Source organism: Brachyistius frenatus, unplaced genomic scaffold (genome assembly GCF_029030835.1).
Source record: "Brachyistius frenatus isolate BFR_SWC_R1_liver_20210118 unplaced genomic scaffold, ASM2903083v1 Contig_228, whole genome shotgun sequence".
Taxonomy (NCBI): Eukaryota; Metazoa; Chordata; class Actinopteri; family Embiotocidae; genus Brachyistius; species Brachyistius frenatus.
In genome coordinates, this window is record NW_027210827.1 from 96,499 (window position 1) to 122,807 (window position 26,309).

Here is a 26,309-nt window from a genome sequence, read left to right on the forward strand (position 1 = left end):
TAAAAATATGATAAAAAAGTCATACTATAGCATGTCGTCCAAAATATGATCAAAAAGTCATACTATAGCATGTCGTCCAAAATATGATAAAAAAGTCATACTATAGCATGTCGTCCAAAATATGATCAAAAAGTCATACTATAGCATGTCGTCTAAAATATGATCAAAAAGTCATACTATAGCATGTCGTCCAAAATATGATAAAAAAGTCATACTATAGCATGTCGTCCAAAATATGATCAAAAAGTCATACTATAGCATGTCGTCCAAAATATGACCAAAAAGTCATACTATAGCATGTCGTCCAAAATATGATCAAAAAGTCATACTATAGCATGTCGTCCAAAATATGATAAAAAAGTCATACTATAGCATGTCGTCCAAAATATGATCAAAAAGTCATACTATAGCATGTCGTCCAAAATATGATCAAAAAGTCATACTATAGCATGTCGTCTAAAATATGATCAAAAAGTCATACTATAGCATGTCGTCCAAAATATGATCAAAAAGTCATACTATAGCATGTCGTCCAAAATATGACCAAAAAGTCATACTATAGCATGTCGTCTAAAATATGATCAAAAAGTCATACTATAGCATGTCGTCTAAAATATGATCAAAAAGTCATACTATAGCATGTCGTCTAAAATATGATCAAAAAGTCATACTATAGCATGTCGTCTAAAATATGATCAAAAAGTCATACTATAGCATGATATACTTCCTTCAAATTTCTGACGACATGCTATAAGTACGACTTCCGTTCAAGTTATGGAAGCTAACACAGTGGTGCAGCTGTCAGAGTTGTTGTCTCTCAGTTGGAAGGTACCGGGTTCGATTCCCGTCTATAACTTTCAACATGAATTCCTTATTCCTGCAAAACCAATGACCAGAAAGTAAAGTTTGTTGTCCATAATAAGGATGACTAACTTATGCATGTTGTCCATAATGTAAAACATTACATTCAAGCAAGAACATGCAATCCTCCACACTAAGTTCCAGACCCCCTATCGAACCCAGAAGCTCCTGATTGTGAGATGACAACACTGGCTAGGAACTTCAACATTTTTGATAACGCAATTGCATGCGTGTCTGACTTATATGACTTATATAACTTTTAAACATGTTAAGGAAGAGTCATCTACGGTGCAGTGGTTGGTGCTGTTGACTCCCATTCAGAAGGTTCCAGGTTCAAGACTCGCCGTGGAAAGGATGATGTTAACATCCTGGATGAAAATCCATGTCAAGGGCAAGAATTGAACCTGCAACCTTCTGACTGGGAGGTAACAACACTAACCACTTCACCACTGTGATTTCTTCAAAAAAATGTTTAAAAGTCATATAAGTAATATAAGTCAGACGAAAATGCAATAGAGGCAGCACAACTTTGCAGTTGCTAGCGTTGTCATCTCACAGTCAGGAAGTACTGGGTTCGATCAGGGGCTTGGAACTCTGTCTGTGGAGGATTGCATGTTCTTGCTTGGAGTGTGACTTTGTCACAATTACGACTACATGATGTTTGTTTTACATCATGGACTATATGCATGATAACATGCATAAGATAGTCATCCATATTATGGATGACATATTTTAATTTACTTATTACCTATGCAGGAACATGCAAATTCCACATAGAAAGTCCCAGGCGGGGATCGAACCACGGACCTTTAGACTGTAAGACGACAACGCTGACAACTGCACTGTTGTGTTGCCTGAAATAATTTAAACGGAAGTCATATTTATAGCATGTCGTCTAAAATATGATCAAAAAGTCATACTATAGCATGTCGTCTAAAATATGATCAAAAAGTCATACTATAGCATGTCGTCTAAAATATGACCAAAAAGTCATACTATAGCATGTCGTCTAAAATATGATCAAAAAGTCATACTATAGCATGTCGTCTAAAATATGATCAAAAAGTCATACTATAGCATGTCGTCTAAAAAAAATATGATCAAAAAGTCATACTATAGCATGTCGTCCAAAATATGATCAAAAAGTCATACTATAGCATGTCGTCTAAAATATGATCAAAAAGTCATACTATAGCATGTCGTCAAAAATATGATCAAAAAGTCATACTATAGCATGTCGTCTAAAATATGATCAAAAAGTCATACTATAGCATGTCGTCTAAAATATGACCAAAAAGTCATACTATAGCATGTCGTCTAAAATATGATCAAAAAGTCATACTATAGCATGTCGTCTAAAATATGATCAAAAAGTCATACTATAGCATGTCGTCTAAAATATGATCAAAAAGTCATACTATAGCATGTCGTCTAAAATATGATAAAAAAGTCATACTATAGCATGTCGTCTAAAATATGATCAAAAAGTCATACTATAGCATGTCGTCCAAAATATGATCAAAAAGTCATACTATAGCATGTCGTCTAAAATATGATCAAAAAGTCATACTATAGCATGTCGTCTAAAATATGATCAAAAAGTCATACTATAGCATGTCGTCAAAATATGATAAAAAAGTCATACTATAGCATCGTCCAAAATATATGAAAAAGTCATACTATAGCATGTCGTCCAAAATATGATCAAAAAGTCATACTATAGCATGTCAAAAAGTACGTATCTAAAATAAATATGATCAAAAAGTCATACTATAGCATGTCGTCTAAAATATGATCAAAAAGTCATACTATAGCATGTCGTCGAAATATGATCAAAAAATATGATCAAAAAGTCATACTATAATGTCGTCTAAAATATGATCAAAAAGTCATACTATAGCATGATATATTTCCTTCAAATTTCTGACGACATGCTATAAGTATGACTTCCGTTCAAGTTATGGAAGCTAACACAGTGGTGCAGCTGTCAGAGTTGTTGTCTCTCAGTTGGAAGGTACTGGGTTCGATTCCCGTCTATAACTTTCAACATGAATTCCTTATTCCTGCAAAACCAATGACCAGAAAGTAAAGTTTGTCGTCCATAATAAGGATGACTAACTTATGCATGTTGTCCATAATGTAAAACATTACATTCAAGCAAGAACATGCAATCCTCCACACTAAGTTCCAGACCCGCTATCGAACCCAGAAGCTCCTGATTGTGAGATGACAACACTGGTTTGGAACTTCAACATTTTTGATAACGCAATTGCATGCGTGTCTGACTTATATGACTTATATGACTTTTAAACATGTTAAGGAAGAGTCATCTACGGTGCAGTGGTTGGCATTGTTGCCTTCCAGTCAGGAGGTTCCAGGTTTCAGATTCGCCCTGGAAATGATAACATTAACATCTTAGATAATAAGCCACTTCAAGGGCAAGAATTGAACCTGGAACCTTCTGACTGGTCGGCAACAACACTAACCACTGCACCACTGTGCTGTCTTCAAGAAAATGTTTAACAGTCATGTAAGTAATATAAGTCAGACAAACATGCAATAGAGGCAGCACAACTTTGCAGTTGCTAGCGTTGTCATCTCACAGTCAGGAAGTACTGGGTTCGATCAGGGGCTTGGAACTCTGTCTGTGGAGGATTGCATGTTCTTGCTTGGAGTGTGACTTTGTCACAATTACGACTACATGATGTTTGTTTTACATCATGGACTATATGCATGATAACATGCATAAGATAGTCATCCATATTATGGATGACATATTTTAATTTACTTATTACCTATGCAGGAACATGCAAATTCCACATAGAAAGTCCCAGGCGGGGATCGAACCACGGACCTTTAGACTGTAAGACGACAACGCTGACAACTGCACTGTTGTGTTGCCTGAAATAATTTAAACGGAAGTCATATTTATAGCATGTCGTCTAAAATATGATGAAAAAGTCATACTATAGCATGTCGTCCAAAATATGATCAAAAAGTCATACTATAGCATGTCGTCTAAAATATGACCAAAAAGTCATACTATAGCATGTCGTCCAAAATATGACCAAAAAGTCATACTATAGCATGTCGTCTAAAATATGATCAAAAAGTCATACTATAGCATGTCGTCTAAAATATGATCAAAAAGTCATACTATAGCATGTCGTCTAAAATATGATCAAAAAGTCATACTATAGCATGTCGTCTAAAATATGATCAAAAAGTCATACTATAGCATGTCGTCTAAAATATGATCAAAAAGTCATACTATAGCATGTCGTCTAAAATATGATCAAAAAGTCATACTATAGCATGTCGTCTAAAATATGATCAAAAAGTCATACTATAGCATGTCGTCCAAAATATGATCAAAAAGTCATACTATAGCATGTCGTCCAAAATATGATCAAAAAGTCATACTATAGCATGTCGTCTAAAATATGATCAAAAAGTCATACTATAGCATGTCGTCCAAAATATGATCAAAAAGTCATACTATAGCATGTCGTCTAAAATATGATCAAAAAGTCATACTATAGCATGTCGTCTAAAATATGATCAAAAAGTCATACTATAGCATGTCGTCTAAAATATGATCAAAAAGTCATACTATAGCATGTCGTCTAAAATATGATAAAAAAAAGTCATACTATAGCATGTCGTCCAAAATATGATCAAAAAGTCATACTATAGCATGTCGTCTAAAATATGATCAAAAAGTCATACTATAGCATGTCGTCTAAAATATGATCAAAAAGTCATACTATAGCATGTCGTCTAAAATATGATCAAAAAGTCATACTATAGCATGTCGTCCAAAATATGATAAAAAAGTCATACTATAGCATGTCGTCTAAAATATGATAAAAAAGTCATACTATAGCATGTCGTCTAAAATATGATCAAAAAGTCATACTATAGCATGTCGTCCTAAATATGATCAAAAAGTCATACTATAGCATGTCGTCTAAAATATGATCAAAAAGTCATACTATAGCATGTCGTCCAAAATATGATAAAAAAAGTCATACTATAGCATGTCGTCTAAAATATGATCAAAAAGTCATACTATAGCATGTCGTCTAAAATATGATCAAAAAGTCATACTATAGCATGTCGTCTAAAATATGATAAAAAAGTCATACTATAGCATGTCGTCTAAAATATGATCAAAAAGTCATACTATAGCATGTCGTCTAAAATATGATCAAAAAGTCATACTATAGCATGTCGTCTAAAATATGATCAAAAAGTCATACTATAGCATGTCGTCTAAAATATGATCAAAAAGTCATACTATAGCATGTCGTCTAAAATATGATCAAAAAGTCATACTATAGCATGTCGTCTAAAATATGATCAAAAAGTCATACTATAGCATGTCGTCTAAAATATGATCAAAAAGTCATACTATAGCATGTCGTCTAAAATATGATCAAAAAGTCATACTATAGCATGTCGTCCAAAATATGATCAAAAAGTCATACTATAGCATGTCGTCCAAAATATGATCAAAAAGTCATACTATAGCATGTCGTCTAAAATATGATCAAAAAATATGTCCATCAACCCAGCTGTTTGGAAATACTGCCAAGATTCTCACACTACACCAAAACAATATTTAAATATTTCGTTTTCCCACACCCACAGCAAATATTATTTTTCATGCATTATTGCCGAAAAATGTTGGTCCTCATGTTGTTGTTCAGGCATGAATAATTTCATACTACCATTTAACAGGGTGTATTTAGCATTTTAGCTTGACAAATGTGATGTTAACTTCAAAATATCATAAAAAAAAAAAAAAAAAAAAAAAAAATCCTCCCCGTTTATAATGACAATAAGATCACTACCTTTAATTGTTGAAACAGGGAATTCAAAGTGGAACTAAAACAGAAAAGAGGAAGGGGAGCTTTCCATCAGGTGGTCAGTGACACGGCAGGTCTTCATATTGATAAGGAGCGTCTCCACACCGCTGTTAATCCACAGTGACGTCTCTGGAGTTAATCTTGAGTGGATGAGACTAACCCAGATACTGAAAATGGCTTATTGTGACTCCTTGCTGAAGGTTTAGTTAAGGATCAGTAGCTGGTCATGTCTCAGATGAAATGTCAGTTGGAGGTGATGGGCGTAGAGTAGAGGAAGTAAGAAACTTCTGCTCCAGGAGATTGAGTCTCAGCCTGTTTTCAGCTGACAAAAAGCTGCACACTGCCCTGAAAGAAATCACGTTCAGTATCGGGTGAAAACGTCTTTACCACATCCTGTTTATTAGCAGGAATAAAGATGGAAAGAGAGAAAAATGCAGCCACACTTTCAACAAAAAATATGAGCGCCAGGCCTGCATTTGGGTGCAGTAGTTAGCGCTGTCGCCTCACAGCAAAAAGGTTCCGGGTTCGAATCCGGTCCTGGGCCTTTCTGTGCAGAGTTTGCATGTTCTCTCTGTGCTTGCGCGGGTTCTCTCCGGGTTCTCCGGCTTCCTCCCATCATCCAAAAACATGCACCTCAGGTCAGGTTACCTGGCGCCGCGCTAGTGGCAGCCTGATGCAGCATCTCCCCCCTGAGAGCCCCCCTGCTGTAGTGAAGAAATTTCCCCTCGGGGATTAATAAAGTGAATAAAATCAAATAAAAATTTTTTTTTTATAAATGTCTGCATTCTCACTCTGTGTTGATTAGAACGATGTTAAAGATTGAGAAACTTACTCTTCTGTCTCCCACTTCTAAACCTGGTTTTCTTCCTGTTAAAAGAGAGTTTTTCCTTCCAAACTTTCTCTCGTGGGAAATAAAATTCTGTTGTAACTTTACATCAATCATTTTTTTCTTTGATTTTACCTGATTTTTTTTTTGATTTTTTTATAGGAGTTTGGTGTGGCAGAGTCTAGTATACTATGTTAGATGCTGTAAGAGGACTTTTGTTGTTATTTGGCTCTATATAAATACAATTTAATTTAATTTAATAAAATGCAAGATTAAAGTAAACAATCAAACCAGTGAAGAAGACTTCCTTCCTGCCTTGTGATGTGATGCTGATGAGGCCTTTGTCACTGAGTACATACGATATTAATGTCATATATTTTCAAAGTAAAAGTACGATTACTACTTTAACTTAAGTGCTTTCATTTGCTTTGATATAATACTAATGAATAGTGAAGTTAAAGTTGATCCCACCATCTTTTGTACCACAGTTTGCAGTTGGTAACATGATTCGATGTGCGCACGTACATCATTTCTATTTCAGTGTCTCACTTTCTCCACCCTGTCGTCCGCAGATTTTAAGGATCCGAGTTCTCGTTGCTGTTAGGGGTCATAGCTCCTGATTGCTTAATCTCATCACCGGGGATTGGTGACATCTGGTCCAATCCTGTGCCGACCTCGCCCAGAAGCCAGCAGCAGGGATCAGCTGGGATGAAGAGCAGTGGGACACCGCAGACCAGTCAGTGCGAGGAAGCGACCGGACCACAGCGAGGCATACAGTCGATGTGCTCTTAGGAGCCAACACATTTCTCTCATTGTTGGGGATCCCGCCATTCAACAGGTAAAGACGAGATGATTGAGACATTTCTTTTTGCTGGTCTAATGTTTAATTTGTCAAGGGTTGGGGTGTTTTTAAAACTGAGGATTTGAAGAAAAGTATGAATATTAGAATATTGTAAAAAAAAAAATCGACAGAGTGGCACTTGGACAAGAAAATCACGAGAGTAAACTTTTAGGAATCTGTTGCCACATTTAACATCTTTTAAAACAAAGACCTTGATCTCTTCTGACAGCCAGGATGGCTCGGGATATGTCAGATAAGGAAATCTTGAAAATGGAACTGGACCAGTTGAAGAAGGAAGTTAGCACACCAAGGACAGCAGTAAGTAACAAAATTAACAAAATCACCTGAAATGTTTTGCTACTAAAGCCTTTTTTTTATATATCAAAACAAAGTGGAAAACAAATAGGGGAGATGAATGCGCAATGAATTTGTAGCATGCATATTTAAATATTTCCATGCTTTTACTGAGCTTGCATTTGTTTCATCTTTCCTCTGAACTCCAGGTGAGTGCAAACTGCGCAGAGACAATTGCTTTCGTTGAGGAACTGTCACCCAATGATCAGCTGATTAAGGGCGTTCCAGATGACAAGAACCCCTACAAAGGAGACAAGGGAGGCTGCATAGTAACATAGCACAAAGACATCCAGGGAAAAGTCATTGATTACACCGCTGTGATATCCCTGCAGATGTCTTTTGGATAAAAAATGTGCAGTAGAAAGAAGACGTGTAATTGTATTGCTACCAGGAGACCCCGTCCCCGACTGGATTACTGTATGTACCTGAGCATTGGACAATGTTTCTTTGTCACTTTGTAATTAAATGCAAATAGCTGTATAAAGCTTGGACCTGGCCTGGCTGCTGTGATTTTTTTTGTGTGTGTGTAAATATACATGAGCATATCTCACTTTTATTGAACTCATGCACTTTCATTTCATTTTATCATATTAATTGATGTTAAATGGCTACAACTCAATTAGTGTCCAACTTCTCTGACAGTAAATCAGACTTAACATGGCGCTCGGCTGCATCGCTGCACAAAGCGGGGAAAAGACACAGGAGTTGTGCGGTGGCTGATTAGTCTAATTTTGTAATAGGATTTCTGTGCTACAGCACAGTCGGTCACACAGGCCAGTTGACATCAAGCCGTTTCCTGTATCAAAGTCTTTAAGCTTAATCCACGCTTCATCCCAGCCTCCATTTTGAGCTCTCCATCCAATTAGTGTCGTTTTCAATCCGGGCATCGACAAATAAGCGTCATTTGCTCGACATTTGCAACAGAAACTATGAGCTCATGTAGCTCGTGGGTGTAGCTTTTAGGAGTCCAGTTTTAATTTCTATATTCAGTAAGAATAAAGAAGAAGCTGAAGCTGCAGAAATCACAAATCAGAGCACAGATTTGTATGTTTCTGAGATTCTACGAATACAAAATAATCATCGACAACACAACACATCGTGATTATAACAGTGGATGTGTATAACTGGTAAATTATAATCATTTGCCTATTTATGAATTGGAGTAATCGAAATTAAATAAATTTCACTGAGGTTAAGTGGAGAAAACCAGTGAATGTTATCTGAATTAAAGTAATTTGCCACTTTGAAAAGTTATATATTTAGTCTATATTTATAAAACACAACATATACAGTAAGGCTGGACAATATATTGATATTTTCAAAAAATTGTGATGAGACTAGATATCCTCTTTTTTAATTTAGTTATAATAATACGGTGTTATGGAATGCGTTTTGTCTTTTCCTGGTTTTAAAGGCTGCATTACAGTAAAGTGGTCATTTTCTGAACTTACCAAACTGTTATATTATTTGCCTTTACCCATTTATGTATAATATCCACATTACTGATGATTATTTATCAAATATCTCATCATATAAATATTTTATGAAAGCACCTGTAGTCATCCAAACAATATCACTGCAATATAGGTATCGACGCATTTGGTGAAACATATCGTGATATTTGATTTGGTCCATATCGCCCAGACCTAATATATAATATTATTATTATAGTACAAAAGAATCAATGATGTATTAGTATACACATTTCATGTTATCTTAGTGTTAGGAGTATAGCTTCATCTATATTTTACATCCTATGACAAGTCAAAGTGCTATGAAAATGGAAAAGAGGAAAAGGGCAAATTGAAATATGCTGAGTTTGGCTAAATATGACTTTTTATGAGAACATTATTCAGGAAATTCATTACTCTGAGCTGTCAAACACAGATGGAACAGTTGGGACAGTAGTAAGGTACTCCAGTCAGACACACCAGGACTCCAGCATTAAACAGTGCCATCTTGATGTATTTTTACCTGTGCTTTTCTGTTACAGTATAAAAGTCAAAAAGTCTACCATAAGTTCAGTTTCAAATTTTCTGCTACCTAAATTTGAGATTCCTCGAGACCAACTTAACAGCTTGTTGCTTTGTCGTGATTTGTGTTATCTGTGGCTGCAGTTTAAAGTCGACTGAACTAGTGTGTAGCCGGAGTGCAAAGTCCGCGTATGCATTACATGAAATGACAGTGTGTTGAGTAAGCTATGCCACCACGAAGGTCACATGACAGTGGTTTTACGTTTGCTATGCTTCTCCAGGTAGTACTACACACTGTGGACACAGCAGGACGACTTTCAGTGTCATTAAAATTATTTTTCACAATGAAATGTCTTTCCAAGACTATGACTCAGTCACCATGGACACCAACTCTGTGCTTATCAGTGCTGAAATGCTGAAACCCACAGATCTCTTTCAGCTACACTGTTGTAAAGACATAAAACTAGGCCGCATACGTATAAAGTCTAAGATGATTTGTATTATCTATGTATTATCTTAATTGCCTTATTAGATAAGAGCAATTATGAATACATCTTATCTATCTATGTTTCCTGTGAGCTCTTTGGAAAGACTGAATATACTACACACAATCAAATGTGTTGTTACCTTTAAGCTACAATCAGAAGTGTTGTAACTTGCTGAACAGGCTTTGGACCTTTTTAATATTCTGCAGAATCCTAACGCAGTTTATATTTGTAAAAAAGTGGAGTTTACGCAACATGAAATGATGGATAAGCAATTATCCTTTGTCTAAATGTTGATATTGTAATATTTGCACTGTCATCACAAAATAATGGGTCTTATACCACTTTATCTTTATTGCTTCTCACAACAGGAATGGTGTTACATATCATACTCCGGCCCCCCCTCCTCCAGACCTTTGGTACAACATCATAAAAGGCGTTTAATGAAAGGACCAGCGTTCAAAACAAAACCCGTAATAAAGCTGCTGTGAACCGTCTGCTGCAGGCCGACGCTGAATCCAGAAACTGTGATTTCATTGTCGCCGAGATGTGGCTCTTGATTTTCTTAGTGTGGTTGGTCGTATGGGCCGGCGGCACGTACTGGTACCTGTTTGGGAAACCGAGCCCTTTCTCCCTGGAGTCGGTGAGACCCCCCGGTCCTCGGGAGTTTGACCAGAAGAAGCGTGACAAAGTCATCAAGCAAGGTAAAGTGATCGCAGATGAAAATGTTTGCACGAAACATCGGGATGAATTTGCAGTATTATGATGAAAAAAAAAAAAATCAGCTAAGCTTTGCGAGTTTTGTATCATCTAACAGGATACAATAAATTCAACAATTATGATATCATATTACAAAGTTATGGTGTGACTTGGAACAACTGCAACTCATCCTCACCAGGGAGAATGTGCACTTAAATATGTAATATATAATCTGAAAGCTAAACTTTCTTTCAGATTAGAAAAACTTGTATTTCTTTTTATTCCATATAACAAATACAGTTCTATATTGTCCAATCTGCACACGCAGATACGTTTTCTATATTTATAAAGCAGAAAAGAACCACTAAAGCGAACAAGACAAGACAAAATGACCAAACTAATAATAATCACTATGTCATAATTGTCAATTATCTATTGTAGTGGGTTTTTTTTTCTCCTTTACATTTTTATTGCACATTAGCCTATATTTAATAGTGCATAGTAGAGATAGACAGAACAAGTGAGGAGGAGTGACGTGCAGTAAAGATCAGGAGTCAGACAGGAGACTCTGTTAAGGGCAAAGTAGCCCATGTAGCATGCAGCCTAAACATTTGGCCATCAGGTCACCCGTAATTTAATTGTTTCACTTTATTTTGCATGTTCTCACCCCTTTACTGCAAAAAGTATAGAAATCCATAATACGTTTACAGTCTCATCCATTCAGTTCATATGTCCCAGTAAGCCCACATGACTACAATAAATCCAATGAACTCAATGGATCAAAATGGACGCTTTGAAAAAGATCCACTGAAAAATAAAATGTCATTATGGTTTAGCTGTATTTCATCTTGTAAATAGTGTTGTTGAAATTCATGAGGTTTATTGCCAACAGGAGAACACAGCTACAATCATGACCTCCGTGTGTATGACAGGAAAGGTGTGCAGTGCAACCTTCATACTGTATCATATAATGCAATTATGCAACACATTTGGATGTTCTCAGATGTCTCACTGGATCACGATGACATTTACAACGCATCTTTATGGTCACTGAACTAGAATGCACTTTACTGTGTTTAACATCAGTTCTGCGTGTTTCTGTGCAGGTTTCAGTGTCGACAAAGTGCCCAAGAACCTGGACGTCATCGTCATCGGCAGTGGTATCGGAGGGCTGACAGCTGGAGCCACGCTGGCCAAAGCAGGGAAAAAAGTGCTGGTGCTGGAACAGCATGACCAGGCCGGAGGCTGCTGCCACACGTACATCGAGAAAGGCTTCGAGTTTGATGTTGGTAAGACGACTTCTGTGACCGACACCGTTCACGTTCTCCATTTTAAGGAGCAGTATGATCACTTTCTGTTTGCCGCTCTTTTGTCTCCAGGGCTTCACTACATCGGTCAGGTCCATGAGAACAGTCTGTTACGCATCGCCTTTGACCAGATCTCTGAGGGCCAGCTGGAGTTTCAGGAGCTCCATCAACACTTCGACACCATCCAGATCGGCCTGGGCCGGGAGAAACGGGAGTACACCATCTTCTCTGGTAAAACTGAGATGAAAGCCCACCTCATGAAGCAGTTCCCTGATGACACCGAAGCCATCGAGACGTTCTTCAATATCATGAAGGTACTGTTTGATACATATTTAAGATGATATGTCCAAATCTTAAACTATGAATTTAAAACCCTTCCAAACTTCCCCTGGTGTCACACAGGTCTCAGCTAAGAAGACCCACTATCTGGCATCCCTGAAGCTGATCCCACAGTGGGTGTCCTTGTTCCTGCTGAAGTCCGGCATTGCGGACCTCGTCTCCTCGGTCTTCCGCCTCTCTGGCACATGTGCAACAGAGCTGGTGAACACCCTGACTAGCAACAAGGATCTCCAGGTCATCTTCGCTTACCTATTCTATGGTAGGTACTCAGGAGGATTACTGAAGCGGAAAACAGGCTTCACCTTCAATACAATGCAGACGGAAAGCAAGAGAGTGACACCATTGTTTTGTACTTGTCCTTCAACAAGTTGGATTTGAAATGAAACTATGACTATGAGGTTAAATCCCGCTTATAAACACCCTCTAATGCTAAACTAACTGTTATTAACTGGTAGTTAATGCATATTACTGCAATTACTAATGCCAATAGCACCCTTAATAACTATTAAATAAGACACAAATTGATACCTTAATGAACATAAACTAAATGATTACTTAACCATTAACTAATGGTATCTTCTTAATGAACTGATGGATTATGATGTGATACCAGGCTGTACATATGTTATCCAGGAACACAACCCAACACAACATTACTGATTACAAGCTCAGACATAAGTCTGATAAGTTACTGTATGCAATATGAGTTGATGCAATATAACAGTACAGTCATTAAACCTTTACTCTGCGTACATTTAGGTGTGCCTCCAAAGGACTCCAGCATTCTGATCAATGCCCTCCTGGTTCATCACTACAAACGCGGTGCCTACTACCCAAGGGGAGGCGCCAGTGAGATCGCTTTCCACATCATCCGCACCATTCAAAGGTATGGAGGGAACTGCCTGGTCAGAGCTTCCGTCTCTGGGATCCTGGTGAATGAAAAGGGAGCAGCCTATGGTGAGAACTGAATTCAGCTCATTTCTCACCTGTTAAAAGGCCAACATGTGGTCAAGTAAAGACAGATTCAAGGCTTTTTTTTTTTCTGTTCTGCATGACAGGTGTGAAGGTGAGGAAAGGTCAAGAGGAAGTGGAGGTTCATGCACCTGTAGTCGTTTCAAACTGTGGCATCTTCACCACCTTCCAGAAACTTCTCCCCCCCGAGATTCGAGTCAAACACGGTGAGCAACCCGACTGATTCTCAAGTAAAGCTTCTCATAGATATTTCATTATGACACGAGTGAAAACGTTTCAAGGTGATCATGAACTTCTCCCATATTATAGACGTTCAGGAAAGGCTGAACATGATGAAACATGGCAGAGGATCATTCCTGGTCTTCTCCGGCTTCGATGGAACTGAAGAAGAATTAGGCCTTGTGTCCACAAACTTCTGGCTGTTCAAGAACAATGACATGGACAAGTCGTAAGTGTGCAGGAGCGCTGCTTACACAGAGCACAGAGGTCGCATTGAGCAACCACAAAGGGGTGCTATTGTATAAGAAGAAGCAATACAGGAAAAAAAATAACTCTTAAGTGTAAGCCTGCCACCACATTTTTTTGTAGGTCCATTTCCTATTTAATTAGAGAAACACCGAGTACCTGAAGATTTACAGAAAACATTACAAAAAGAAACGTAATGTACACGATGCTACATTTTCATAGTTAACCAAGACAGAGTTCCTTTCTTTTCCGCTAGATGGAGTAAAGGATCAGTCCGGTTTCAGCTCCAGGACTGATTCTTGTGTAGTTGGCCACATTGATGATAAAACTTGATGGATTTTTTTTGGGATCATTTTTCAGGATGGAGGACTTTTTTGCATTGAGCAAAGAGGAAGCACCTGATAACATCCCCATGATGTTCATCACCGTCCCATCTTCCAAAGACCCTGAAGCCAAAATCAGACATCCTGGTACGCACAAACACAACGTTTTCTACAGTTTAAAGGCTTGAAACTAAATAAACTACACGAATATTATCTTATCTTTGAGTATTTTACATGATCTGTCATAAATGACCAGAAAGTTTGTGTCTCGTTTTCACAGGAAAATGTTGTATGACCATCCTGACCATGGTTAACTATGAATGGTTCGAGGAATGGAAGGACACTACTGTGCGCAAAAGAGGTGATGAATACCACAACTACAAAATGAGATTTGCTAAGAACATCTTCGACTGGGCCTGCACTATATTCCCCAAAATCAAAGACAAGGTAGGATTTGTCATTTCCTGTCATACATTCACATATACACGCATGTTTAACTGTGATTCTTTTGTCTTTGACGCACAAAAGTATCCAAAAATATTACCTCTATAACGTAAAAAAAAAAAAAAAAAAAAAAAGTTGTTCGTTTTGCTTGTTGTTTGACATCGCCTGCTTTGTGACATCTGTACAACTTGTTTTTCAGTTGGTTTTCCAGGATGTTGCGACCCCACTGACCAACATGCACTACCTGGGCGCTCAGCGTGGAGCCATGTACTCCGCCGAGCACAACCTGGACCGTTTCCATGCCGAGGCTGTGGCCCGGAACAGGTGCAACACCCCCATCAAGAACCTCTACATCACAGGTATGAAAATTTGCCAGAGGATTTGAGGTTAAAAATCTACCACTGGCATCGCAATCCCTTAGATTAATTCACACTTGAAAAACAGAACGGCAACAAAATAAAATCCTGATCTAGAAGGAGGCTCAGAAGGATTTCCATCTAAACTTGGTTGTGTGTGTGTCTTTGTGTGTCAGGCCAAGATGTGTTCAGCTGTGGGATCGCAGGAGCGCTACACGGTGGACTCCTCTGCGCCTCCACTGTGTTGGGTCACATCGTCTACATCGACCTGCTCCTCCTCAAGAAGAAGCTGAAGAGGAGGAAAGCCAGAGAGCTGGCCCAGCTGGCTAAGAAGAAACTGCAGTGAGAGCGCTCTACTTCCCCTGCAGGCTAATGGTGAAACTGCTCCAACACGGTGCAGCAGGACTCTTCTTTATTGTGGGAACCTTGAGGGAACACCACTCACCACTGTGTTCTAATTCTACTCAGATATTACCTCATAAAGTCTATAGATATATATAAATGTCCGTAAGGCACAGGGAATGGGTGTGATCTCCTGTTTGTACTGAAAGGAAAGAATTCAGCTGCAATGAAAAATACAAGTCCTAAGCTAGCAAAATGAAGGACAAAGACGGCTGGTTCATAAAATGTTTGTATTTTTGCATCACTTTTTTGTCACCCTTAGTACGAATGACTTTAGTCACAAATTTAGAAGTTTTCAATTATTTTGGCTTTGTTTTTTTTGGACTGGGTTCGTCAGGAATTATCTTAACATGGAAATATGCTCAGGAGTTGGCATGGAGCACTGGGGATGCAGGTAAAGCCTGTAGATGATTTTGGTTGTTGAGTTTTAACAGGACTTTTATAAACGAGTCTTAACATTCAAATGGATTTTGCAAAATGTAAAAACTTGGAATATCGCAGTATTTGAGCTGATATTTGTTTTACAGGTTGTTCTCAAGAAGGAAGCTGCAGAAAACCACAAAGTGGTCACTGTACTACCCACTGTAACCCCCATTATTTTAATATTATGTGTGTATATATACATACATATATATATATATTCTTATTAGATTGTGTACACACAATGATTAAGTATTAGTTTTTATAATCATATTTGCTGCTTGGTTTTAAATGTTATTGTAATTATTGTGATCTCTACATCATCTTTAACTACTGTATCATGTTTGTTTCCCCTCAACTTAATCTAAAACTAAGACATTATGTTAAATCACCACTACAATTTTCAGATTTTCTAATGCCTCTTGTGATGTACAGATTTGTTTTTCTTGACATAAGATGTATCTTTTTGCTTTTGCATTATAAAAAAAATGCATGTTTAAATTTTTCCTACATGCTCAATAAACTTGATAGAAAAAAGAAAGAAATGGTAAAATACTGTTAAATAATAATGTTAATGTAAAATAATGACTCTATCAATAATAATTATAGAATAGCAGCAGGTGAAATGGGCGACCACATTTACGAGTAATTGAAATATCTCTTACAGGTGAACCGAGATTATAAACCCCTCTGGGTTTAGTTCCCACCTATGTTGTTCTGACCTGATTTATAACCCCAGTGTTGTTTGGTTTACAGCTGAAATCAAATGTACGGGGGGAAACCTCAGACTTCCTGTGCTAAGTGAACATTTCCTCAGTAAATAGTGGGCAGTTTAGCTGACAAACTGTGCTCTGCAGGAGACGACCGGGGGGATCTGAGGAGATGAATGCCCTCTCTGTCCAGACAAGAGGTGGGATGCCAGTACCTCTCTCGCTCCTCCATCCCTCTGCTGTACAAACCCGGGGAAAGCTCTCACCGCAGCAGCTACAGCTCTCATGGACAAGCTGCTAGTGTCACCACCTTTCTCTCAATGGTTTAGAATTTTAAAAAAAAGGCTAAAACTTAAATTCAAGAAATGAGAAGAAAAATGGCAGGGAGGAGTTAATTGTACTGACTTTGCCTGGTTGGGAGTTCAGTAGACCATAAACATATAATTACCATGGCACGATAAAGTGCACAACTTCACCAGAAATAAACGTGACAGTACCTCTTACTTTCCTCTGCTGTGCTCTGTCTGACTCACAAACAGACCCACCTAAACTCAGTTTAGCCACCTTTTGAGTTCAGGGATCAGTTTGACCCGTCCTTTTTTTTTTTTTTTTTTTTTTTTCCTACAATGACGTGGCTCCACGAGTCAGTCTGTCGGTTGGTCGGTCTGCCCACTAATTTGGTCCAGGCTGAAATATAACTCAACAACTACTGGATGGATTGCACAGGGTATAGAGGATGAAGCTTACTGACCCAAATGACTCCCTGACTTTAACTCTAGTCAATGTTTTTGTTTTTAATGTCAACAATTATCGGCTGGTCTGCCCTAAAATTTGCTGATTCATGTCTCCTTTACAACTTAAGTTTTTTTTTTTTCATTTAGCACCACCATCAGATGGTCATTTTGTCCAATAATTCACTTTTGACTTGATACTTGCAAAACTGATATTCCCACAACGTTCACTGTACTTTGTGTTTAGTGTCTATTAGTTAGCATTGGAGCTGATTGGCCTATCACACATATACTGCTACCGATATATAAGTACAGTAGTCCAATATAAAACCTTTTTTTACAAAACATAATGCAGAAACAAATGATTGTCATAATTTAGAAATTGATCTATGTGTTGTTGTTGTTGTTTTTTTTAGAGTTATTTCTAATTATTACATTCCCAATGATGGACTGATGTCATACCAAAATAAACCTTATTATAAATAAATATTTAATGTTTATAAATATTATAAACATTAACATGCTACCGTCGCAGTGTCACGTCACCATGTTAGCATGCTGAGGTCAGTATAAAAGGTCTCAGCTTCACAAAGCTGCTCATGACGGTGCATTCTTAAACTTTTTAAACTTAATATCAATCAACTAACTTCATTTTTTTTTTATATGGCATCATATTGATGTTGAAAGAATAAGTTGCTTGGTAAGAGGGAATACTTTAAAAAGTGTAAGTGTTGAAGTTTAAATCTGTTAATGTCTCGCAGGATAAGAGGTTGACGTAAACAAATATTTATCACTGACTCTAAAACTGAGAAATATCAGCCATCTATTCTGCTATTTTAAATATGGAATAACTGTTTGTACAGAGTAGTATATGTTATTACAAGTACTGGATTTTGGTCTGGATTCCATGTGGTGCTTTTCAAGAAGATAAGAGGTCAAACTGCCCACGGGAGGAATATCCTCATGAATTATGGGGAAAAAACACAAGGTAGTGGCCGAATTAATTTCTTTTACAACCTGGTAGTTTAAAAGTTTTCCTCTTTCAGAGCTTATTATTGATCTATATAGCATTTATTTTACTGTTGTCCACACTCCTCTCAAATATCATATATAGGATTATAGGGGATTTATGCCCTGATATTAGAGGTAGCATAGTTTTTGTGTTTTTTTTTATACCAATATAGATTCCTCTCTTTTGGGTTCTGTGGTGCATGGAATTGGAATAATTTACCCTTGAAAAAAACTATGAAACCATGACTACGTTTAGTTTGCCAGTTTTTACATTTGTAGACCATTTTGAACAGTTAAACTTTCAACTTTGCAAAAACAAAAATGTCTTGCACTTTAATTGCAGAGTACGTACAGAGAGCAGGAACTCAAGAGGAGACCTGACCTCTATTTTCACTAAAAAAAGACTTCCATAGTCTCAATGGCAAAGCAACTCATGTGAGCTAAAATGGGTAGATCTGAGGAGAAATCAAAGCTCTCGTTGACCAGCACTACCTCAACCCCCTTCCTCTTTTTTCCTCTTGCAGGCGGCTCCCACATGTTTAGGCATGCTCTCAGATCGGGAGAGGCCCAGGGGTCAAATTTTAACAAAAGCACTCCACTCTTTCCACTGTCTCGGCTACTCTGTCTTCCCTTCTCTACTCTGCATATGAACACCACTGGATTTAATGAATGTGACAGACACTGTAGTTCAATGCTCACCCAACAACAACGACACCTTAAAACATTTCATTTACATAAAGCAAACATGAACTCGCAAACACTGGAGCAGCAGGATTGGCTCAGCGAGTATTCGTGTTGCTGGGCTCTCGACACTCCGCCTCAGCCAGCTTTCCTTCTTTTCCAGATGTTGAAGCTCCTCCCCGCTGGCCGGCCGCAGCCTCCCACAGCTTGAACCCAGCCAACAGCCACAGCTGCTACCAATCTGAAGGCTCTCATAAGAAAGTTTCAGACGACCCAGATGAGAGGAAGACCCGGTCTGAAGATAGCACCCAGGATCAGACTGGTCTTAAAGGCATATGAGCAGATGATAGAAAAAAAAAACAACACCAGACGATTTAAAGGTCCCTCCTACCATGTTCTAGTAATTTTTGATGCTACTGATAGATTAAAATGTTCACACCAACTTTGAATTTAATGTACAACTTCAAATTTACACCTAGAGGAAAAATGTGTTTCTTCACGTCTGTTTCTTTTGACTGAACCAACTCATACTGTGGCTGTTTTGCTGCTCTGCACATATCCCAGACCTCAAAGACCTCGTCTCTGATGTCGGAGAAAGGCTGCTGCTTCAGGCCAACTTTCTGTTTAACAAGATGGAAAATCCAAGGAAAATGGCAGCCTCTCCGATTCCCTTTCAAACTCTTCCTTCAATCTGAAACACAACTAGTCCACATGTCTGCAAAACTTAGTGCAACAGATTTACATAGTGTTTAAGTTTGTTCTGCATTCCAGACCATAAACCTTAATCAGTCATGTCACTGGTTCATCTAAAGGTTGAGAATTACTTGATTAGTCAGAAAACAACTGCTATCTACTTTGATTATTGATTGTTGTTGTATGTACGGACAACCCAAAAACATAACTGCTCTGTCCAAGATTATTTCCAGCGCGGAGACCATTGACTTTATATAAAAGTGGACGTAGCTTCCCGGGTCTGAAAAATTAGTTTTCTGGCGATCCATCTAAAATAAATAAGCCTAAAAAAGTTGTGTTTTTGGGGGCGTGTCTGTTTGATTGACAGGCCTGTGTTGCAGTCAGGTTTTATGCTGTCGGTGGGCGGGACGTAGTATCGCCAGGTTTCCAGTCAGATCCACCGCTCGCTGCCCCCCAGCTCGTCCAATAATTGTCACTTCCGGCTCTGAGCTGGCAAAATGGCGCCGGGCAAAATACGAGCTCGACGCCTCATAACGGCCGTTCACAAACCAACGGGTGACGTCACTGTTGGTTGCCACTTGGCGGAGACATCAAAATCTAAGGTGGCTAATCTTACCTTTGCACCATACACGCATCCAACCTGTGGATTTGCAATCTCCTTCTCAACCTACCATCTGAACTAGGTGCAAGGAATTGATCTTGGTCGGCTTCTTCTTTCCCTTTACAGCTGTTTGTAATATTTCCTGCAAGGCTGCTCTGCAGATTTAATTGTAAATTATGTTGCACGCTGGAGAGTGAGAGAGAGAAAGACAAGAGGCAGGAATAGAGAGGCCCAGAGAAAGGAAAACATTTGGAGTTAACTTTGGTAAAGCAGTACAGAGTATTCGCCCAATCAAGAGGAACAATTTTTTATGATGATTACACACGTCCATTTCTGCACTTAGCATTAACAAACAAATGACCTTTGATATCCAGGTAATCTTTAATCCAAAAATGGCAGGATTTCTGCCCATTTCTTTGAAGCATTGCAACGGAGTGAATGAGAGGGAAACAAAAGTAATCACCTCCTGCCAAACCACAAAGTCACACTCCAAGCGTACTGTAGTTTTGAGCTGCACTGAGGTTAAGAATCTCTGGCTTTAATCCAGTGTTAACAATATTAAATGGCTGTCAGGTTGAAGACAGGAATTCAAACATGTTAATATTAGATGACAATATTACATAGGATTTGTGCCATCTTTAATGTGGTTGAATCTCTTTGTTTCTTCACACCCATCTGCACTGAGATTGCAGCTCCTCCTTCCAAGCGGATGCTTCAGAAGTGATCCAGAGTCTCAGGTTTCACAGTTTAGTTCCTCCCCTCCCCTCACCTCCCCTCACCTCATCCCACCTCCCTCCACCCTCACCATCCTAATGCATCTGCATTTGTCATCCCTGCCTCTTTCTGCCTTGTGTTTACATGGTGATTCAGCTTGAGAAGTTGGGGTGAGCCTAATGCTGGAGACGGTATTCACTAGAGGGGACTCTTCTGTGGGTGTGATCCCAGCCAAACCCTCATGAGGAGAGGACTCCTCAACACATGGTTACGATGCATAAAAGTATACTGCAGTTTCTATGTGACCTTTTTCCTTTTCTAAATCAAATATAGAAAGTGCTAAATGCTGCGCAGGCTGTACGACCCCAAGGGGCAAAATGTGAATTTGGGTTACGTAAAATAAACTTGACCCGATGAGGTTTATTGCCTCAACTGAAAAGAAGAAGGCTTACGTTTCTAAAGCGCACTTTCACCACACACCCTTTCCGCCTTTTGCAGAGTGTTAACAGTTTGCTGAGACATGGTCAGGTCTTGATCTTCACACACACCAAATGTTTACCTTCCCACTTAACACAGATATGAGTAACATTTGGCCAGAAGGTGGCATGCTCAATTCCTTTGTGGACTATAAGAGGCTTGCAATTCTGATATTGATACTCATGGCTGGTTTTGTGGTCAAAGGAATCACAAACAAAAACATACCACAACACAATCTGCCGATGCTACTTTTCTGTGGTTCAGGATGTCATCTGTTGCGCCTGCATCTAGGTCTCCAGCTGACTGACACTAATTCCTCAGTCCTGATCTGCTGTGAAGGGTAGGTTTTGCCCTCCCATGGGTGTGTGTGTGTGTGTGTGTGTGTGTGTGTGTGTGTGTGTGTGTGTGTGTGTGTGTGTGTGTGTGTGTGTGTGTGTGTGTGTGTGTGTGTGTGTGTGTGTGTGTGTGTGTGTGGGAGGAGGGGGAGGTCTGTTTCCTCTGACCTCTGCTCACTGGCCCCACGTCTGAGGGCAAGGCCTCACAGCATGATGATCCCAGAAGGGTCGTACCTACATGTTTTTACTTCAGCACTCAGGCAGGATTAGTTTAGACCACAGCTAATGAATGAAGAAAGGCTGCAGATTGCTGTTTTTTGATGAGATATTCTGGATCATGATTCATCCTCACTGAACTCATATGTTTGGTCTCCCAACAGGCTGAGTGTGATTAAGCTTCCCCAGTGAAAATGCTGCACCACAGACAAAGACTTCACTGGGACCACAAGGAGAGACTCCACCTTTTTGCCTTCTGGCCTGTAATTTTTTCCTGCAACGTAAGCCGTCAATCCGAGCCGGTAGTCACACACATATTTGGCATATTAAGTTTTCTTACTTTTCTGCATTAGATGGCCTAATTGTGCATTCTCTCCTGTCTTTTTCCTGCCTTCAGACATTCATTTCGTCCACTGGTTTTCTAAAGAGCCCCTACAACAGAATAAAACCAGAGAACAGATGTGACACAGCTGTCAATAATTATTTTCAATAGTGACACTATAAAACAGAGTATATATAAAAAAAAAATACCTGTCACAATTTCCCAGAGAGCAAGGTGAAAATCTCAGATGTCTTGTTTTGTCTGGCTAACAATCCAAAATATTCAGTTTTCTATGATAGAAGTCAAGAGAAATCCGAATTTTTTTTTGATCTGAAAAGCTGGAGTCCGAATTGTTGCAATTAGTTTAAAAATAACTCAAAATGCTGAACAAGCTAATTGCAGGACCTCTGCAGGAGAGGTGAAGAATCCACAGGTTTATTCAGAGGACCTTCCCTTTTAACATATGAAACATAGATTATCAAAGTTGAAAGAGTTCATCAGAAAACTGAGGATAGCTGAAGTTATGAAGACTGTACAGCCAGCTGACGTGTGTGTGGGTGGAATATACGTAGCTACAGGTGATATAAAAGAGGTAGCCTACTTGTTATGGCTTGTACTGCCCTACAGATACCGGAGACGAGCGGAGAGAGTAGGAGTCACACACACACACACACACACACACACACACACACACACACACACACACACACACACACACACACACACACACACACACACACACACACACACACACACACACACACACACACACACACACACACACACACAAAATAATAAGGTTTACCATTGCACAACTGACTACAATAGCGGTAACAGGAGTTTATGAATGACAACAAGAACCGGTGGTGGAACAAGTACCAAGTTTATGGACTAGGAAATAGTAATCTGATAAAAGAAAATAATAATTGGGACTTTCTCAACTAATGAAGTCGGACCATGACTTAGTGTTATTTTGTCAAAGTATTCTAATTTACAAGTCAAACAAAACCACAGTAAAAATACTTACAGCATAATATTTAAAATACATATTTCAGCGGCTCACAGACGCACACAGGTAAAATCCGGTCGGTTTCAATGGAGATAATTCTCATATTAGAGCGTCTTGTTTCACTCTTTTCAAACAAATGTTTGGCCACACTCCTGGTTTAAGATAGCTGGCATCTATTGAGAGCAAGTGAGCATTGTTGCTTCTAGGGACACCCAGCATGAGGCATTCAGGTGACATCTGTTAATTGTAGCTACAGAAACCAACCTGGGTTTCACTCTTCCCCTCTAAACTGCATGAATTCTATGGTTTGTACCAACATGTGTAATGTATATATATTTTTTTCTTAAACAGGATTTGAAAGTCATTGTATGGTTAAAATTTTTGGAAAATACACAGCCAGAATTACAGGTTAGTTAGATTATTCAATAAAAAACTACATATTTCCTGTAAAAAAATGTCTTAACCTTGCTCTGTGACTGCTACAGGACAAACGGGTGCACCTCCACACCAAGCCACAAAATATATCGTTTGTTTGAATGGCAAGTTGTTGTTTTTTTTAAATACAATACGTAAACACGGTATCACACAGTCAGTAAATATATTCCAATACATTTTACTTTTAAGTGAGTGCGTGGATTTTATTTGTCCCAGCAATCTGTTTTGAGTCCAGTTGTGAAACCGTTAAATGTAAGTCATTTGGTAATAATGAGAGAAGCTCTATGAGATGAAAAACAATATGTCGAAGGTGGCGAATACAGACTTCTTTTCTGCGACTGACTGAAAAAAAAACAACCTCGCAACTGTTTGCATTTTTCCTCCTCAAGGTTTTGTTTCCGAGGCTGAAGTCACAGCGCGGAGCTGAGCAGAACGCAGCCAGCACAGCACAGCACAGCAGCTTTAAGTGATTCCAGATGTTTTAAGAATTGAACTCATGTGCGCTGCGAGAACAAAAAGATGTTCCCCTCTCTCCCCCCCCTTTTTTTTTTAAATTTATTTATTTTTTCATCCCCGCTGCTCTCTGTTGCTGTCATCGTTCTTTCCCTCTCCTGCTTTCACTGAAAAAGAAAAGCACCTGGAGAATGTAACGTGTGTTTTGGTGGAACACTGAGGACACAAAAAAAGTAAAAAAAAAAAAATCAAAAAGCCTTCCCTAAAGCTGTGATATCAAATTTCAAGAATATGGAACAAAAAGGTTTGGAAATTAAAAACAAAACAAAAAAAAGTCACAAAAAAACCCAGCCTTGGTTAGACGCAAGAGGAGTATCTCAGGGCTATAATCTTTTCTTCAACTTTACTGCTGTTAACAAAGCAATAAAAAAAGCTCAGCACGTGACACAAAAACTACACTGCACAAGTAATGACAACGCTTTCTCACAGCGCAAAGACAGACTGTATGATTTCATGGTGTGGTATTCGTCTTCCCTATGATAAAACAGTCCTATGGGCAAGACGGGGAGAGGCTGGGTGGGGCTGGGGCTGGGTTAAACGGGGAGGAGGAGGAGGTGGAGTCCGACACGGGGTCTGCACACCTCCCTCGTGAACTCTCACGATGCCCCTGGGTGGCTACTCTCTCTTTTTTGTTTTTTTTGTTTTTTTTGGACTGGGTGCTTCTCTTCCTCCGACTGCTGGAGGATGTTAAAAAGGGAGAAAGGAGGGGGGCGTTCAGGGAAATCAAGAACGTCAGCAATGTGCGAGACAGGTAGAGACAGGACTAAAATTAAAGGAGAGAAAGAAGAGAGAGAGAGAGAGAGAGAGAGAGCACGAGAGAGACAATAAAATGAGTTAACCGAGGTGGAGAGGAAAGCTGCAGACAAAGACAAGCAGATGAAGCATTAACAATAAAATCTAGAGCCACAGTTTAAAATGTCTGCTTTTTGGCAGATCATTTTTTGTGTTTCTGCAGCTGCAAGGCGAGCATAGGAATCCTATCATGGCCACATACAGCATCGTTATTATATCAAACCATATTACTATTTCTACTGGACATTAAAAGGGGAAGCAGGCTGCAGTTGGTGTCTTGTAAAGCGGCTGAGCTCCAGGAAAAGTGAGCAGAGGAGGAATGCAGATGTGTTGAGTGTCTCGACATGTTGTCGGGAGGCAGTGGACTAAGAGGAGTCCAGCTCTGGAGGTTTACGTCCCCTGTAGTCTCATAGGGTTAATATCCATGATCTCTCTATAGGAAAATGGCTTTTACCTGCGAGAATAAGTCTTCCATGTCATAACAGATGTCAGTTTTTTTTAAAAATTATTATTCTCAAGGTTTTTCTTTCATGATTCTGGTGTTTGTGATGTTACACAAAGGTTTTATGAACCAAACAAGTGTCCTAAAAGTAACATTAGCGCAACAGCGACCTAAGTGACTCTGCAGCAGTCCAAAGAGTGTGGCGAGACAGGAAGCTGTGGATCCTGTGTTGAATGCGGGTGGCCACTTTCATTATCAGGTCAAGTATAACCATTAAACTTAATATAAAGTCTCACCTCTTTAATTGCTAGTCACACTCTGAAGTAACTTGATAACTCAGTGACACTTTACCCAATTTGCCCACCTTTATTCAAGTCTATGAAGCTCCTTGCTTTACCTCAGTGACATCAGGTCTTGCACATTAATATATTTTGTCACGTCAGATAACATTCTGTTATGGGACCTTCAGCTTCTTCCCTGGGTTAGAACAATGTGATTCAAACCATCTGTTTTAGATGAAGTCAGATATTTAGTGAACTGCACATATGATTCATTCTGCTCAGGCCTTGCCTCACAGAAATGTTTCTTTCATCCCGTTAAACGAACCCAACTTGCTGTATTTGTCAGTGAAGAGGATGTTTCATGATAAAACATACTCTGCTTTTCTTTTCAGATTCCATATTTTCACA

General features: G+C 38.9%; 2 protein-coding genes across 2 annotated transcripts; both read left to right on the forward strand.

The window, feature by feature from the left end:
• Positions 1–7,633: 7,633 nt before the first annotated feature.
• gngt2b (guanine nucleotide binding protein (G protein), gamma transducing activity polypeptide 2b) lies at positions 7,634–8,031 on the forward strand. The gene is made up of 2 exons (XM_069719973.1): positions 7,634–7,717; positions 7,903–8,031. The coding sequence occupies exons 1-2, from the start codon at positions 7,634–7,636 to the stop codon at positions 8,029–8,031; spliced, it is 213 nt and encodes a 70-aa protein (XP_069576074.1).
• Positions 8,032–10,758: 2,727 nt separating this feature from the next.
• Positions 10,759–15,462, forward strand: LOC138633619 (inactive all-trans-retinol 13,14-reductase). Its single transcript, XM_069719964.1, has 11 exons — positions 10,759–10,915; positions 12,017–12,199; positions 12,290–12,531; positions 12,620–12,815; positions 13,316–13,513; positions 13,615–13,734; positions 13,838–13,976; positions 14,354–14,463; positions 14,597–14,763; positions 14,960–15,119; positions 15,293–15,462. The coding sequence occupies exons 1-11, from the start codon at positions 10,759–10,761 to the stop codon at positions 15,460–15,462; spliced, it is 1,842 nt and encodes a 613-aa protein (XP_069576065.1).
• The last annotated feature ends 10,847 nt before the right edge of the window (positions 15,463–26,309 follow it).